At 39.9% G+C, this 17,530-nt stretch overlaps 1 protein-coding gene across 3 annotated transcripts in view; it reads right to left on the bottom strand.

Moving 5' to 3' along the window:
• Nucleotides 1-2,734: 2,734 nt before the first annotated feature.
• Nucleotides 2,735-17,530, bottom strand: part of PTPDC1 (protein tyrosine phosphatase domain containing 1) — a 92,815-nt gene continuing 78,019 nt past the window's right edge. For 2 of the 3 annotated variants that reach the window (XM_004284102.4, XM_004284101.3), the window contains 4 exons: nt 15,927-17,185; nt 12,775-12,960; nt 9,988-10,098; nt 5,486-7,418 (listed from right to left, as the gene is read on the bottom strand). In XM_004284102.4, coding sequence (XP_004284150.1) covers nt 7,302-7,418; nt 9,988-10,098; nt 12,775-12,960; nt 15,927-17,185 — 1,673 coding nt within the window. In that variant the 3' untranslated portion in view covers nt 5,486-7,301. Of the gene's footprint in view, nt 3,426-5,485; nt 7,419-9,987; nt 10,099-12,774; nt 12,961-15,926; nt 17,186-17,530 lie in introns of those variants that run through there. The other variant, XM_033413639.2, reaches the window with a different exon arrangement.

Below are 17,530 nucleotides of genomic sequence, written 5' to 3'. Positions count from 1 at the left end.
TTTGAAAAGTCTGATGTCAGTCTGATTTTACTTCCCTTTTAAATGACTTGGTCTTTTTGTCTGATTCTCCAAAGAGGCTTTTCTTTTTCCTTTAAAGTCCAATCATTTTACTAGAATATGTGTCATTGTTGGCCAGTCTGGGTCGATTTTCCCATGTATTGATAAATGGAGTGAACTTTTAGTATATACTTTTAAGTCTTCTTCTACTGAACAATTTTTTTGGTATTACAGTTTATAATTTGTTTTTTCCATTATTTTGGCTTTCTTTTTTGGATATTCCTATTATACTTATGTTGAATCTTCTTTGACTGTCTTCTGTATCTATCACTTTTCTCAAATCTTTTTAATCTTTGTAAATTTGTTTTCCTCTTTCTCACCTTTGTTTCTCTTGGATTTATTTGCTCTTGTGCTCCATCTAGTTTAATTTTCAGTTTCTCAAAGCTTTCCTTATTTCTAATTTTCTTGAGTTCATCTGCTTTCCTTTCAGAACTTCTTTTTATCCAATCATGTCATTTCTGAGTTTTTCATATTCTAATTTTTTGCTATTCTATCATAGCTTCTATAATTTTTAAAGCTCATTTAAATATTAGGTAAGTATTTGCAAGCATATTTTTCTGGCATCCTTTCTTTATTCATAGAGATGTTATTCTGCACCTAATCCATTAATCTTTTTTATTCTTTTAATAATTTTATATGGGATTGTTGCTCATTCTATGTGAGATGGGGCAGAACTGCTTCCCTACCTTCATGGTTTCAGGGCTTCTCTCTCTGTGGTTTTTGAAAAGTGATGAAAAAAAAAAAACCAAAACAACAACTCATACTTTCTGTTCCTCTCCCAACTTTTAAAAAGATCTTCTCTTTCCTTTGTCCTCAATTTCTCCCTCCTTGTCAAATTGAATTCTACTTCCAGCAGCATCTCCTTAGTAGGAGTCACAAAGATATTTATGTTAAGAAGTACAGAACAGGTTTTTGTTCTTCTAAATGAACTATTTTAGAAATTTTTCAATTACTGATATATATAAATATCAATAAATATAATACAACTAAGCAAAACCTCTTTGAGGAACTTAATGATTCTTAGGAGAGCAAAGGGGTCCTGAGATAAACCAGTCAGAATTGCTGCAGAGGAGCCAGTGTTTGTTGTGTGCATTTGTGTATGCAGAATCCACTGTCACATGCATGTATGTGTGTATCAGTGACTCTACAGCTTTACTTTGTCACATAGTGTCTCAGTTGCTGAGAATGGAATGCTGAAGTCCCAACCCTAATTGTGGCTTTGTCTATTTCTCCTTTCAGCTCTATCAGGTTTTGCTTCATGTAACTGGACGCTCTGATGATTGGTGTGTACGTATTCAGGATTGTGTGTCCCTGGTGGGTTGATCCTTTTATCACTGTGTAATGTTTCTGTAATTTTCTTTGCTCCAAAGTCTACTTTATCAGATACTAATATAACCATTCTGTTTTTTAAAAAATAGTGTATGCTATAACCTGTCTATAACATTGTATTTTAATGTTTCTGGCAGACAGGATTTATTAATCATTTTTTATCCACTTGGCCAACCTGTCTTTTAATTGGTGCATTTAGACTATCTGAATTTAGGTAATTGTTAGAACTTAAGTCAGTCATTTTATTATTTGTTTGCTTGCTTTGTGTTCCTCACTCTTGTTTCTTTTCTTTCCTGTTGTAGTTATTTGAACATTAAAAAAAAGTCCATCTTGATTATAGTTTGTGAGAGTATCACTTTGCATAGTTTTCCTAGTGCTTACTGTAGGTATGACATATGTAACTTGGCACAGTCTACTGGCACGGATATTTTACTACTTTGAATGAAGTGGAGAAATATTACTTCCATTATGCCCTTATACACTCCACTCTCTTGTTTTTAAATATAATTGCCCTAGCTATTTTTTCTATATACACAGACATCAGGGCTCTCCCCTCCTTTCCTCTACCCCCTTCCCTTTCTTTTACCCTCATTTATTGAATCCCTTTTATGTGCCCAGTGTTAGATTAGGAGTAGTTCTATGGATGAAAAGAATATCAACAAATCCAGCATCCTATGTTTAAGTCCTGTGAGAGACAGAGATGCATGTGAACACACACATGAGAGAAGAGGAAACACAAATGTCCCCAAACATGTAATAACACATTGGAACACTATCTCCATCAACTAGATCTGGCAAAAATCAAGCATTCATCAGACAGTACTAAGTGTTGACAAGGATGCAGAGCAATGGGAGCTCTCATTCATGGCCGCTGGGAGTGTAAACAGGTACAAACATTTTTAGAAATGCTTGTTATTGCATAGGAAACTGGACGTGTGCATACCTTAAAGCCCATAAATTCCACTCTGAGCTACACAGGCTAGAGAAACTTGCGTGTGTGCACTCATGTGTTTATATTAACGTACAAATATAAACCACCAAGTGTCTATCACAAGTCAAAGGGATAAATGGTGATATATCCACACAATGAAATACCACTCAGCAGATAACACACAGATCACACATCAAAACGCAGAAATATGAGCATGTTGAGCAAAAAAAAGCAAGTCACAGGAAAATGCATACTGCATTCTTCAGTTTACATGAAGTTTTTAACCAAGCAATGTGTTATTTGAAGTAAAACTATAAACACACACAAGGTACACTGTAAGCACTGAGGAGGAGCAGAGATTTTGCTTTCTCCTGTGTCAGTCAGCTCAGGCTGCTGTAACAAAATACTACAGATGGGTGGATTAAACAACAGACATTTATTTTCCCACAATTCTGGAGGCTGGGAGTCCAAGATGAACGTATCAGCAGCGTGGGTTCCCCAGTGACCTCTCCTTGGCTTGAAGATGGCCATATACTCTGTGTCCTCATATCTTCCCTTTGTGCATGTCTGTGTCCTGATCTTTTCTTCTAAGGACAGCAGTCAGATTGGATTAGGGCCCACACATATGGGAGTCCTTTTAACTTAATCACCCCTTAAAAGGCCCTATCTCCAAACACAGTCACATTCTGAGGTACTGGGGATTAGGACTTCAACATATGAATTTTAGGACATAATTCAGCCTATAACACCTCCCCACCTCCTTGGTCGTCAGGTAGTTGAATTTTACACTTAACAAAGAGTTAATTAGAACATATTCTGTTTGAAGGGATCAGAGCTGAGTTTTGAAGGACATCCAGAATTAACTGAATAACAAGTGTTGAGAATCAGTCTTCCAGCATTGTATAGAAAGAGTGCAAGTGTGGACTGAAGGGGGTAGCAAGGTGGCATACAATGCAGAACTCAGGGTGCTGATGGAAGGAGAAGATAGCATGGACAAGTGACGTGGCAGATATAGACTTGGCTCCTGATGGCGGGATGAATGATGGAATGATTCCTGGGTGTCCCCAGAATCAGCAGAGTGCAAGCACAGAGTAGCACAAATCAACTGCTGAAAGAATAGGAGTTTCATATTAGTCTCTTCCAATTGTATTGGAACTCTAATGTGAGCATACAAGATATTCTTAGAAAATAATTGATCATCTAAACTTTGCTAAAATAATTCAGAAAATGTCACCTACCAGTCCCAGGTACATTAAATTTAGTATTTGGTTGAACCATATGAAATGGCCCATATTTGATAATTCTTGACTTGCAGAAATGGCCATTCAATATGGTTCAACCTGATTCAACGTCTGAGTAGTCTTGTTTTATTTTTAAGAGGAGAAAGAAAATGATAAAGCAATTCACTAAATCAAAACCAAGGAATATTTGAAGACTGTAATCAAATGGTCATGTAAGTAGGAAAGTATTCTAAAAACATAACTTCTCTCCCAAAGAGGCAATTTTAAAACATGTTTTCATTTGCTTCCCAGAGGCAATCTTAAAACTTTTCATTCTTAAAACATCTTTTCATCAAAAAAGCCAGGAGGCAAGAGCGTAACAGCCTTCTATTGTGATATAAATTGCAGTGGATGTATGAAACTTATTTTGAGTGCAAAAGGTTTTATGATATTGAAGTCTTATTGGGACATTATTTTTAGTGACTGGATATTTTAATTGATGGCTTAGAACGAAGGTTTGCCACAGCTCCACTATTGAATGGCTCCATTGTGATTACTTATAAATCAGTTTTATTGTCAGCGTTGGGCTAATCAGAGATCAGCTCATGCTTAAAAGCATAACTAAAAAATAATGCACCACTGTGTAACAGGATTTGTTGAATTTTTCTCCTGCCATTTTATCTGTAAATAATTTTCAACACCTAACAATGAAAAGGGCTCCTTTGGTAAGGTGCTAATCTTGGGCCACATTCATAAAAATAAAAAGCACCAAAGGGAATGTGGTTCTTGGTTCACTTGCACTGAAAATATATCAATGCTTATTAATTTTGAACAACAAAGATCCTATGAGTAAGCTATCACTTTTAAACAATCACCCAAATTATTTGGGGGCCTTCAGATATCAAGAACTTGGGGCATGCACTGTTTACAACATAGCATCTCTGGAAATTTTTTTAGACTTCTAGAGAACAGCCAGAAATAGCACTCAAGCATATGAATAAGTGTCCTCCACTTTAGAGAAAATAGAGATACTTTCTCTCTATTGAAGTATGATATATGGCTATTTTCATGGAATCCAGAGTGATGAAAGCACATACTCTTTCTCAGATGGAAATGGGAAGCTGGCTGAAGCTATGAGAAAGTAGATCAGCATAGCATTTCTGAGTTATGCAAATAGATGAAGCAATCTCTAAAACAGCAGCACTTCATCTCAAAGAGCATCAGCAAATTCTCTGAAATAGGAAAAAACTAAAAAGTGTGATATGCTAGAGATTTTATATATATATATATATATATATATATACACACACACACGTGTGTGTGTGCATATATATATAAAACAGTAACAGAGTGAGCTCACTCTTTTTCAGAGGACAAAAAATGTGGGATATTTTTGCTGCAGTTATGGATAATGTGATGTTTTATAATGCCATCGTGGAGTCAAGTGGTGAAAGGGCCTCAAGAGGGAGGTGAGCATGGTTCAAAGTCAGTCAGAGGGGAATTCTTTCATCAGCCAAGTGTGAAAAATACTTCTCTCTTGGTCTTGTAAGAGAAGTAAGCAAGACAAGCATGTGCTCAGCCATAGTAGTTAAGTTCTGAATGTGTGCGCTTTTGGCCCTTTCCACTCTGCTGACCTAAATTTTGCAGCCCTGTAACTTCTTCCAGTAGGTAGATTTCTATCCTCCGGGCTACAAAGAACTCCCCACCATTTCAAAGACAGGAAGGCAGGAATCTTGCTGACCTTGAGATTTTCCTCACACATTCCTCTTAGAACCCTCCATCCCTTTGTCATTCTGAACCGACAGGGTGGGGACTCACTAGAGCCTGGCTAGCTGACTATTCAGCCTGCAACTCAGGCTGCCCATCAGGATACTCTAATCACAAAGCCACATCTTTATCATCGGGACCTCAGAAGCACCAAGCTAAAGAACTACAAGACGAAGGTTATGGGTTTTTTTTTTCCCCCACTTTTATTCAAATTAATACAAAATCTGTATACAGTCTAATTAATTTCTCCCACCATCTCTCTTTTTCAGGCTGGTGCACTTAGATTTTAGACATGCACTGCTGCGGTCACATCATGGCTGTGCAGGATCTATCCTCTAATTTGAAACGACCATTTCAGACACACAAGCCAAAAGCCACTTGTCAAATAAGCCATGGGTGGTGCCTGCCCACGAGAGACTGACTGAGATGAGGATAAACACCTTTTTAGGTAAAAAACATATTTTTATAATGTACCTTTGGATAAACGTAACTGTTTTCTCCCCTTCTTTCCCAGATCAGGCACTTGAAAATAAGAAATTTCAGGAATGGGCAATCCAGTTCATTAAAATTCACTGGATTTGATTTCCTAAAAAGTTCAAACAGCGTGGCATTTGGCATTTGCCACTAGAGTTAGTAAGACCGATAATGACTAAAATATTTTGATGTGCTAGAGCTTGATTCAGAAATGCACAAGTTGGAGAAATTTCATTTGTTGTAAATTAGCCTTATTTCCCCTGAAATTCTGTCTTCAAGATTAAGTAGTAGCTTTAGTTAGAAACTGGTTTAATATCACTTTTATTGGGAAGAACTACTATCTGTTCTGTGGCTTGGCCTCTCGTGCCCCACATATTCATTTAAATAATATTTAATGGCTTCAATTGCTGATAGTTTTGTTTACAAGGAACTAAAATATTTTGAGCAATTACTTCCTCTTATCCAAATGAATGCAACCTACGTTGAGTCAAATTCAGTTTAAAAGTCTTAATTCTCATAGAAGTAAAGCAGCCAAAGATAGGGCCCTGAGGCATCTGGGTTTATGGAACGATAGACTCAGGAGGTGTGGGCTGGTGCTCGAGCTATCACAACATCGGCATGAACAGAACTGCCTCTGGGGAGAGGCTATGGCTAGGGTGCCCGCCCCTGTAAGACAGTTCTTTCTGCTGGAGTCCTGCAGCTTCCCATACTGCCTGTCACTGATCTCACTTTCTCTGTAAAGATGCTGCTCAGCTTAGCAACAGCCCAGGGGAGTGGGAATAAGGTTTGATGTGTTGAGAACTGCTCCTTCCGCCTGTGACAGCAGAGGTCAGTGAGGTTGTCTGGAAGCCTGACAAAGAGCAAGTCTATTTCCTACAGTAATAAGTCCCAAACACTGCACTGTCAATCCTTTAACGTAAAACTAAATCACTCTGAAAAATAATACATTTGAGATCCTCTGCCACACTTATAAAAAGAAAAAACAGATTCAAACAAATATTAAAAAATCCTTTAAAAATGTTGAGTCAATTGCCTTCTTATTAACAAATATAAAACCGTTTAAGACACTTGGTGACTTCCTTAGGTCGTGTATTGGGGAATAGACACACAGTGAAGTTTTACTACTAAAATTATCTATTTGGTAAAAACTCTAGGAAGAGTTCCATCAATAAGATAACTGTTTTGAAAAGAAGAGTTAAAACTTTTTCCAAAATGTCAAAAAGAATAAAGATGTAAACACCACATTCTTAAAATATTAATACAACAATATTAATCCAGTTAAATAAATAAAAGAAGTGGCACCAACTTCATGGCAATTTTTCAACACAAAAATGTAACTCAAGGATATTTTAAAATAAATAATTGCTCCAAACAGGAAGAAGCATTCTTAGCACAAACCAAGAGCATGTGAAATAAAGTGCTATGAGACGAAGCAGTTCCACATTTCAGCTTGTTCAGCTATGAGCAGAAATGCCATCTAGATCTTCAGGTCTGAAATATTCACGAGGGGAAAGTCAGCTTCACTAAATAGCAGGCTTAGGGCCGTCTTTTGCCATTTTTCTTTTTTCTTCCAGTGTGTGCTTAAATATTTTCTTCAGGGTGTTGTAAACTATTGGTCCATTTTCAGAATCAAAATTAACCTGGTAACAAAGAAAATTTATATTCAGGATACTATAACAAGGATTTTAACCAGTCTTTATTTTGGGAGAAAAGGGGGTGGAGAAAAAAAACAAAGACTTATAAACCAAATTATATACAATTAAAATGCACACACAATGCATTTCACACACTAGTTTTAATTAAAATACTATATTAGAACTGCCAATCATGTCAATACCAAATTTATGAATGAAAACTAAAAAAATTAAATCTAGTGCCTGGATATGTACAGTACTCATGAAGCAAGTCAACAGTGAGTGTGATGGGGGTTTTGAATGCAGAGACTAATCATGGATGGTATAAGGGAAAGGTCTCCTTATTAAAACAATGCACACCAGCTTAACTGTTGGACTGAGGTGACCTGAGTGGGAAGCCTAGCTTTCCACCTGTCAGCAATTATAGCCTCAGGTCATACCTAATCTTTCTGTAAAATGAAGACCACAAGATCCATCTCCTTAGGATTTCTCTGAGTACTAAATATGAGGCTCTAACACAAGCTTGGCACATGTAAATACCTCCATAAAGTTAATTTCCTTTCCCATTGGTGGGAAGGCACCACATATACATATTTGGATTGTTTACCCAAGTTCACCGTATTGCAGGGTTAGGAGTGATGTTAGGACAGAGAACCAGAGCAATCACCACACCTCCACCCCACTCCCATCGCCAAAGCAATGTGTGACTCCTTAGGAAAGGATCAGGATCACTTGGCCAGTGATCCCTTCCCTCCTGGAGAGAGAGAGTGAAGGCTGTTCCCTTATGAAGGGCTGGGAAGAGTCTGAGATTTCACCCTGATAACACACCTTATAGATGCTAGCAGAAGACAGGAGATTGCTGGGTCGGAGGCAAACAACTTTATGACTGAAGGCAGCACACGCTCCATAATCACATGGGTTCCCTTGCCCTCCAACCCCCCTGGAGATGATGCAGAGGGGCACAGGTGGAGTCTGCATCACAGCTGAGGAACTCCATGCTTAGGCAATCCCCCATGTTTGATGAGGGAGCTGTGGCAAGACTACTAAGCTTTGGCCTGAAGGAAACATGATCTTTGTTACATAGGAAGCAGATGCTACACAGATTTCCTTGAAGAGCTAGCCTGGAATAGAAGCTATCAGGGCCTTTGCTCCTAAGATTGTGCACAAGGGGAGAGACCCAAGAACGGTATTCTAATATTTTTACAGACAGATTTGGAACAACTGGTATATTTAACTTTTCATTAGTATCCCCCTAAAAGGTCAACAGAAGTTGTAAAGAATTCCTACCACTTTCAGAGAGACCAGTATTCAGGATTTTTTTCCAGTTAAATTCAGAAATTTAACTTTATCTTAATCATTATTTTGTCTGTCCTATCTGCAAAAACTTATTAACAACAGTTTGAACTGTATACTTTGTTAAACACCAAATCACAACCATCCCCACACAGCAGTGGCCTCTGGGTCTATGAAAACATAAACAGAGACGTAAAGGATCACATGACTTTGGTTTTGAGGCGCTGACTCTGGAAACAGTCATGAAGAGACTGAGAGGATGCAAAGTGGTTACTGCTGTAAAGCATCAGATGAGGAACAAAGAAACCTGCCAGAAGGACATCACTTTGGAAAGAGTGGATGGGGAAAGAGATTGGTGAATGAGTACAAATAATAAGTGCTATTATCATTAATGTTTGCCACAGATGCTGTCATCGAAAAACTGGGTTCTTTGTTTAATGACATTTTTGTATCACATACGAGAGATACCAAACAAATTGGTTTAAGAGGTATGGGGAACATTTTCCTTCCTTCAATATTCATTTGGCTGCACCAGGTCTTAGTTGTGGCATGCGGGGTCTTTTGTTGTGGCAAGCGGGCTTCTCTCTAGTTGTGGTGCACGGGCCCCAGAGTGTGAGGGGTCAGTAGTTGTGGCGCGTGGGCTTAGTTGCCCCGTGGCATGTGGGATCTTAGTTCCCTGACCAGGGATCGAACCTGCGTCCCCTGCATTGGAAGGTAGATTCTTAACCACTGGACCACCAGGGAAGTCCCAAGGGAACCTTTTCTCTTGGTATGAAATCTGGCATGTTTTTTCAGCCAGGAAAGACTGCTGCAGGCCAAAAGGATGTGCATGGAAAGGAAACATTATTTTACTTTTTGCTTAGGATTTGCCAACCAGACACGGTACCGAACTGCTAACGTTGGATGTTAAATTCTCAGCAGACAGTTTCTTGTTCAGACCCAAGGTAGAACTGGCTCAACAAGAAAAGATTCTCTGAGTTCTACTAGGAACATGATTTAAAAATATTTTCTCAACACTCAATTGTTTCTCTCTACACAAAACTTCTTTGTTCCAAAGTTTTCCTTCAAAAAACCCACAGTTCAGCCTTTTATATCATTGTTAGGAAACTGATATTTTTTAGCCAAAAGTTTGCAACTATTTTCGAGAAAGGTCAAACACATTTCCATTAAAGGGAAACATGGCCAAAAGGTTTATTTTAGAGAAGGCTGGTGACCCTCGGATTCTGATTTACAAAGATGATACTGAGTGTGGTCTGTAGGGGGAAAGAGAAGTGCCACCCACCTTAGTGAAGGCTTTAATGGCACGTGCAAGAACGGCTTCCTCCACGTGGGCAGGAATCATCTGCAGGCTCACTATGCAATGCAACACGCAAAGAATAGTCTGTTGCTGCCCCTGTTTTTGCAGAAATCAAAATCAAACAAGTTAGGGGTGGGATGGGGAGGGTGGGAGGGAGACGCAAGAGGGAGGGGATATATGTATACATATAGCTGATTCACTTTGTTATATAGCAGAAACACAACATTGTAAAGCAATTATACTCCAATAAAGATGTTAGAAAAAAAATGCCTCAAGAAATAAACTTAAAACAACTGCTAAGCCAAGAACTGGTTTGTGACCAAGTAATCATTACCTCAAATACTAAACTATCTACCAAGGGCTCTACCAGTGTTTAGGGTTATGTGTTAACTTGAAAAGCTTTCAGTAGATAATATCAAAGCTAGTTAGTTATTACACAAAGTAGAATTGAATCTGAAGATAAGTGCAATTTAAAATCAAATGCCTTCCATGCAGTGAACTGAGGACGATCCATTCTTGTTGTTTCTAGACATAATTGTTTCAGTATGGCTAGTACATGCTGACACGTCACAGCAATACGTGGACTAGATGGCTGGGTACTCAGTGCTCAGTACCTTCATCATGTCTTGCCAGTGGCAGACAATACTGAGTGGGGAGGGGCAGAAGAAGAAAGACAGCCACAGCCCTCCAGGAGCATGCCATAACATAAGGGGGAAGGTCCCTGAAGAATGTGTCCCCAACTTGACTCCTGCGGGTTGCTTACTTTGGAGAAACAAAGGAGAAACTCCATCACTGGAGCAATTCGCATTCAATACACGTTGCCCCCTGAGAGCCACTAATTTCACTTCTGGAAATCTACTCTAAGGACATCATCTGAAATGCAGAAAAACCTGCAAGCACAAATTATCATTACAGTGATGCCTATAAAAGTAAAAAACTCTAAATAAGGTAAATGCCCTGCATGTGAGGGTTGGAGTGAATGATGAGGAAACAGCACAATGTGACAGAAAGTACATGACCTTTGTGCCGGAGTTTGTATCCTGCTCTGACACATGCTGCACACTGTGGGCAGACTGCTTCACATTCCCTTTTATGAAAAGTGGGGCCTCTACCTCTCTGAGTTATGGAGATGAACAAAGGTGAAAATATAAATTATGACCTAGCAAGGGCCTGGCCCATTGCCACCCAATGAAAGTTAACTGCCTTCCTTATCCATCCTCCTGTTTCATCTCTAAAATTTAAATGCTCAGAAAATAGCCTAAGAAAGGGACTGCAGATACAGGAAAAACCTTATCTTTAAAGACATGCATCACACAACTGTGAGCAAGTGCCTGTCTGTATCTCTGTGTGTCTATATGAAGTAGTAATAGTAGTAGTAGAAGATTTGGAAGCAATGAGGTGTTTACACCACAGCGTAGTAGGTTACTCAAGGTTGATTATAACATTGTTTCCTAAAACAAAACAAAGCCTATTTATAAATGAAAATTTAATATCTCTTCAGGGTTAAAAATATTAAATTGTATAAAAGAATCTATAATGAAAAGTCTCTCTTGCTTCCTAGATCCACTGTCTCCTACTACTATTCTCTAAAGCAGGGGTCCCCAACCCCCGGGCCACGGACTGGTAACAGTCCATGGCCTGTTAGGAACCAGGCCGTACGGCAGGAGGTGAGCAGCGGATGAGTGAGCAAAGCTTCATCTGTATTTACAGCTGCTCACCATCACTCGCATTACTGCCTGAGCTCTGCCCCCTGTCAGCATTATGGTGAGTTGTATAATTATTTCATTATATATTACAATATAAAAATAACAGAAATAAAGTGCACAATAAATGTAACGTGCTTGAATTATCCTGAAACCATCCTCCCCCCAACCCACTCCATGGAAAAACTGTCTTCCATGAAACCTCTCCCTAGTGCCAATAAGGTTGGGGACTGCTGTTTTAAAGGCAACCACCATTATCAGTTTCTTATTTTTCCCTCTATATTTTATACATACACAAATTATATACATAAATGTATATATGTGACACACACCCTTTTTAAAGAAATACAAATGAATGCATATTCCAACCTACCTCAGTTATTCACATTATATGTTCACAGTAAATAAGTAGAAACAAATACTTGAAAATGAAAAAGTGGTTAGTTATAACATACCCCCATGTTAGAGCATTACCTACCCATTAAAGTTAACATTAATGAAAAACTTAAACATGGAAAAATACCTATGTTACAATTTTGAGCAAAAATGAAGTATAAAGTTGTATGTGAAATAATTTTTACCAAGTTAACATATGCATCAGTAAGATTGAAAGAAAAGACTTGAAAATGTTTAAAGTAGTTCTCCTGGGGTTATGGGTATTTTCCCTTTTTATTTTTTGTATCTTCTAAATGTTTATACTGGGAATGCATTTCTTCTCTTACCTTAAAAAAATTTAAATTAGACCCCGATAAGGGATTCTGTGTGAATTCTCTCTTTTTTTTTTTTTTGTGGTACGCGGGCCCCTCACTGCTGTGGCCTCTCCCATTGCGGAGCACAGGCTCCGGACGCGCAGGCTCAGCGGCCATGGCTCACGGGCCCAGCCGCTCCGCGGCATGTGGGATCTTCCCGGACCGGGGCACGAACCCGTGTCCCCTGCATCGGCAGGCGGCCTCTCAACCACTGCGCCACCAGGGAAGCCCTTCTCTTTTTTATAATGTTTTTTTTCAGTCTGTAAAACTTGTATTGAGGGCCTTAGTTAACTTCATCAACTGTTCAACAGCTACTTTACCTTCTCTAATAAAAACAGTGCTTCTGCGGCATCCGCAGATCTGTCAACCAACATGTCCACGTCCTCTTTGGTTATCACAGGCTCCTTCAGCTGCTCCACCCAAGACCACATCAAACTGCACAGGATGAAAGGATCCCTTTCGCCACATATTCTTTCCCAAGCTCCATCTCGGGAATTTAGTTCTTTCTAAAAAGGAAGGAAGAAAGAAAGAGAAAAAGAAAGGAGAGAGGAGAGGAGAGGACAGACAGGAAAGGAGGGAGAGGAAGAGAAAGAGAGAGACAAAGTGAGGGAGAGAAGAGGAGAGGGAGGCAGGCACGGTTTGACATCTGATGATCCTTAGGCTGTCCAGGAGAGTAAACTCTTAGGCTCTGGGGTGTGGAATGGGACCCCTCCCAGTGACCCCACTTCCAGCCAGTACCTTGGGCTAAGACATGCAATTTCTCTAAGCCTCAGTTTCCCTTTGTAAAGTTCATCTCCACCCCACAGGCAGACTGACTAACTGAGAGGGCTGTTAAAGCTCTTGGTACAAAGAAAGGCTTAGCTAACCTGAGTTCTCCACTTTGTTTAGAGACCACAGAAACAGTTCAAGAAGAGGGAACCTTCCTTTTCAGGCTCCTTGGAACAAAACAAATATTTACTGCAAGGAAGTAGAATGGTAGATGAAAAAGTGTAAAAGTGCCAAATGTGTAAATGAAAAAGTGTAAAAGTGCCAAAAAGTCAGTACATGTGGTATATGTATTTCTTTCAAATTCCTTTTTAGAATCCTATGTAGAATTTAACAAACAAGCCCTGTATTCTGAAATTTGATAGGGTAAAATAACTAGGAAGTCTTGCCAATACTCCAAATGTCTGGAGATAATTTAAGATTTTAAAACTTTACCTCACAGAGATCAGGGGAAAAGTGAGATAAGAATTTTAATTTCTGACAGGGTTCAGATTTGTTTTTAATAAATAAAATATGTGTTTGCAATAGTAATAAGCAGAATAACTGCTGCCATCCATTCATTCACCCATCCAATATTCATAGAATACTTATAGTATGACAAGAACGATGATACAAGACTTATCTCTGATTCTTACAGCAACCCAGCAAGGAGGTCTCCTTTACAGATAAATGTACTGGGGGGCTCAGGAAAGATGAAGTAACTTGCCCAGGAGTCCAAAGTGTGAGAGCGCATTCCCAACCCAGATCTGCTCTATCCCAGTCTGTGATGTTTTTCTCATGCTACCAGGGTCCTCCAGCAACTGGGTTTCTCTTTATTATGTCATAAATAAGCCAAAACTTTTAGTTGTGGATAGTCCTTCATATCCCATAGATCATGTACATAGCAGAGTAGCTTTTACTCAATTTTTATGTTGGGCAGAAACAACATGACTCAAAGACCCTCTTAGTAGAACAACCATTACATCATTGTTGTTTTCTGAAATCTTCCCGCTGGGTTAGGAAAAACATCAGGGATGATGGAAAGTATTAAACACATGAACTGTATCCTGGCCCTGCTGCCTTTGGACCACATCGCCTCAAGCACATCACTTGACCTCTGTGACCCTTAGTTTCCCGACCTGTGATACTTAATTCATAAGGACTGAAAGATTAACAAAGAATCTGTAAAAAACATCATCTGTCTCACAGGATTTCTGTGAAAATCACATGAAATAATAGATGTGAAAGGGCCTAATAAGGGCACAGGCAGCATTATGCTATTCAAATCATGTTCATTTTACTTTTTCTAGAATTCAACTGATTTGTTTTATTACTGAAAGACCCACAATAAAATCTAGAAAGGAAAAAAAAGGCAAACCTATCCAAATGATAGGGTAGTATCTACCTCTAGGAAATGCTTTCGTTTATATTATGTGTTCAAACAGTCTGGCCCATGTGGGGCTGACCCACGAGGGGGTGGTGAGCTCTCAAGCCTGAACCCAGAGGTCCTGCCACTAGCTACTGTGGCTCACAGCGACACAGAGGAGACCTGCCCACTGAGTGGAAGGCTTGTTCAGTTTGGAGTAGGAAATAAAGAAAATACTTCATGTTGGAAGAAAGCAATACATTTAACTGTTCATTAAACAAAACGCTACAATTCTGATGGAGAAATCGTGTGTGGAAGTGCTCTCCTCCTGTCACACAGTTGCAAGTGAGGGCGAGGCTCCACGCCTACCCTTCCCGCCTCTGCATCTGGAAGGTCTGGCCTCCTGAAAGGTGTACACACCTTGTTTGATTAATGGTAGGATATGGAAAAGTAGCTACACAAATAATTCATGGTAGGTTATGGGCTAACAAGCCAAAATTTCACTGAGCCAGGCCTCCCCAGGTCAGCCCCACATTTGGGCAGTTTACTTGTTTCTGATAACTAGGTTTATAAGGCCTGCCTTTTCTCTAGACCAGATGCTTATTTTGGGCAGAGAGCAAGGCTAATTTAAGACTGTCTTCCTAGTGAAAGTACAACACAAGAAGGCATTAAAATTTAAAATTTCACATTCTAATTTAAGTAAAGGCTAAGAAATAGACCCCAAGAACCCAATCTCAGATAAAATCAGTGGCACAAAGGTACGCTGTGGCCACTCCCATTTGCCTTCCGGAATCCAACACCTGACTTATTGGGGTGGACTGGGAAGTCTGCAGGAGGGAATGCTGAGCAGACAGCATCCATCACTCGTCCTTCTGGCTTTACTTGATAGTTGGGTTAATGAGCTTTGGAAAAGAATTGTCTCTATTTCATTTATATCTCTGTCACTGGTTCTCAGAGAGTGGTTCCCTGCTAGGTCTCAGGTTAGAGATACTTCGGGTCAGTTCCTACAGCTGTCTGCTGTGGTCTGTTCATCTGTCCATCAGTCCTGCAAGCCCAGTGAGAAAGAAGGAAACTATCGACATCAATCAATATCATTGCCTTGCTCAGTCAAGCACCCTGCTGAGTGCTAAGCACTAAGGGCTTTCCTTCACAGAGACTGAAATGAACCTACAAAACAGCCCTGTGTCTGCTGTTTCTATGACAGCCAGCTGGTATTATAGCTGAGTAACTTGAAGTTCAAAAGTTACGTATTATACAAACATGTCTTCAAATTCCTGTAACAAATGAATTTGGGAAAATGTACTGTTTTTGCTCTTACACAAATATTTCCCACTCATATATAATTAAATGAAATACAAGTACCTGCCACATTTCTACCTTCTTTTTCACTTCCTCCTTTTCTGCAATCTCATTTAAATTTGCCAGGGCTTTGGCTGCCAGTATTCTCCTCGCTTCAACACTCAAGTCAGAATGTAAAGCCGTGTATGCAGCAACTTCAGACAGGTATTTGCTATCCTGGGTTTCAGGTCCAACCAAGAACTGTGCTTTGGGACTGGACGCACAGTCCACGGGGTGGTGGCAAGTCTCACTGTCCTCCGTAACGGAGCTTGGGCTACAACCACCACGAGTTTCACACTCACAGTGGGACATTTGCTGGTGAGAACAGTTTAGTTCCTTAGGGATATTTGCAAAATTTGGTGTAACTTGTTCCCCAGGGTTGTATGAACCTGAAATACCGGAAGAGAAGGTTCTACTTCGCTGTACTTCCTTTGGAATGTTCGTCCTATGGAAAATTGATGACCTGTCATCTTTGAGTCCTTCCAGGCCTCCCAATTTAGCGTGATTCCAGAAAGAAAATGTACTGCGGACCAGCGTTTCCTTATTTAAATCTAGCTGTGGAGACTGTGGGGAGTAACAATGGCTTATGTGCTTCTGCTCCCTGGGGTTATGGCAAAGCAAGGCCTGGGCAGGCACTGTCCACGGAGTCCTCCCTTGCTCCAGAAATGACTCGGCTCTCTTTAAGTCCGAGTCACTGTAGCTCAGCTGCCTTTTCAGACGAGTCAGGGGCTGAAGGCACTCAACATTCCGCCTCTTCCAAAGAGGGTCAAACTCTTGCTCACTGGAAAGAATCACATCCTGATTCTCAAAATCTGCCACCACTGCACTGGGGGTGAAAGAGTCCGATGCATCACTGTCATGTCTCAGTAACTCTTTATCCAGCTGCATTGTGACCATCTCAGAAACAGTCTTTTCAATTTCAGCAGAGAGGCCAGGTACTTCTGCCACTTCTTCCGTCACTACTGGCCTGTTCTCAGCTAAGTCCAGCAACAATTTGCACACGAGATGGATAATTTTGGGTACATGTTTCAGAAGTCGTGCCTCATAGCCATGAAGCAGATGCCGCTGACGAATGAGATACTGTGCTAAGGTGACAGCATGTGCCTTGGGGTCACAGCAAGAGAATATATTGCGAAGAGGAATCAGAAACTGAGTAAATTCCCTTACACATAGTAGCTGTCCTCGGGTTTGTATGGAATTAGGTCGCTTTGCCCGAACAAATATAATTGCTTGGTCAGCAGTCATTCTTGTTGCAAAAACTAAGTAACATGCTATTAAAACACCTGAACAGTGAAGAAGAGAATATTGATAAGAGAAAAGCTTATATTTTTATTTATACTCTTTGGTGATTTAAAATTTGAATATCTGTTAGGAAACCATATAAATACAGAAACATTTTAAGGACAACGATGACTTTTTGTACAGGTGTTCATCTATTTACTAAGTCTATGTGGCAACCCTCCCCTTGACTGAGAACACTTGGTCACCTCTGCACTCCAGGGCAAGCACCAAGAACTGTCACAGTGAAGCTGAGTAGGTGTGGAGTGAGGGGGGATGACTGAGTGTGGAGGGTGATGACTGAATAAACTGATGACCTGGCCCATTGACCGTCATTAATGCCCAGCTCC

Source organism: Orcinus orca, chromosome 6 (assembly GCF_937001465.1).
Source record: "Orcinus orca chromosome 6, mOrcOrc1.1, whole genome shotgun sequence".
In the NCBI taxonomy this organism is placed as follows: domain Eukaryota; kingdom Metazoa; phylum Chordata; class Mammalia; order Artiodactyla; family Delphinidae; genus Orcinus; species Orcinus orca.
This window is presented reverse-complemented; position numbering and strand designations above follow the sequence as displayed.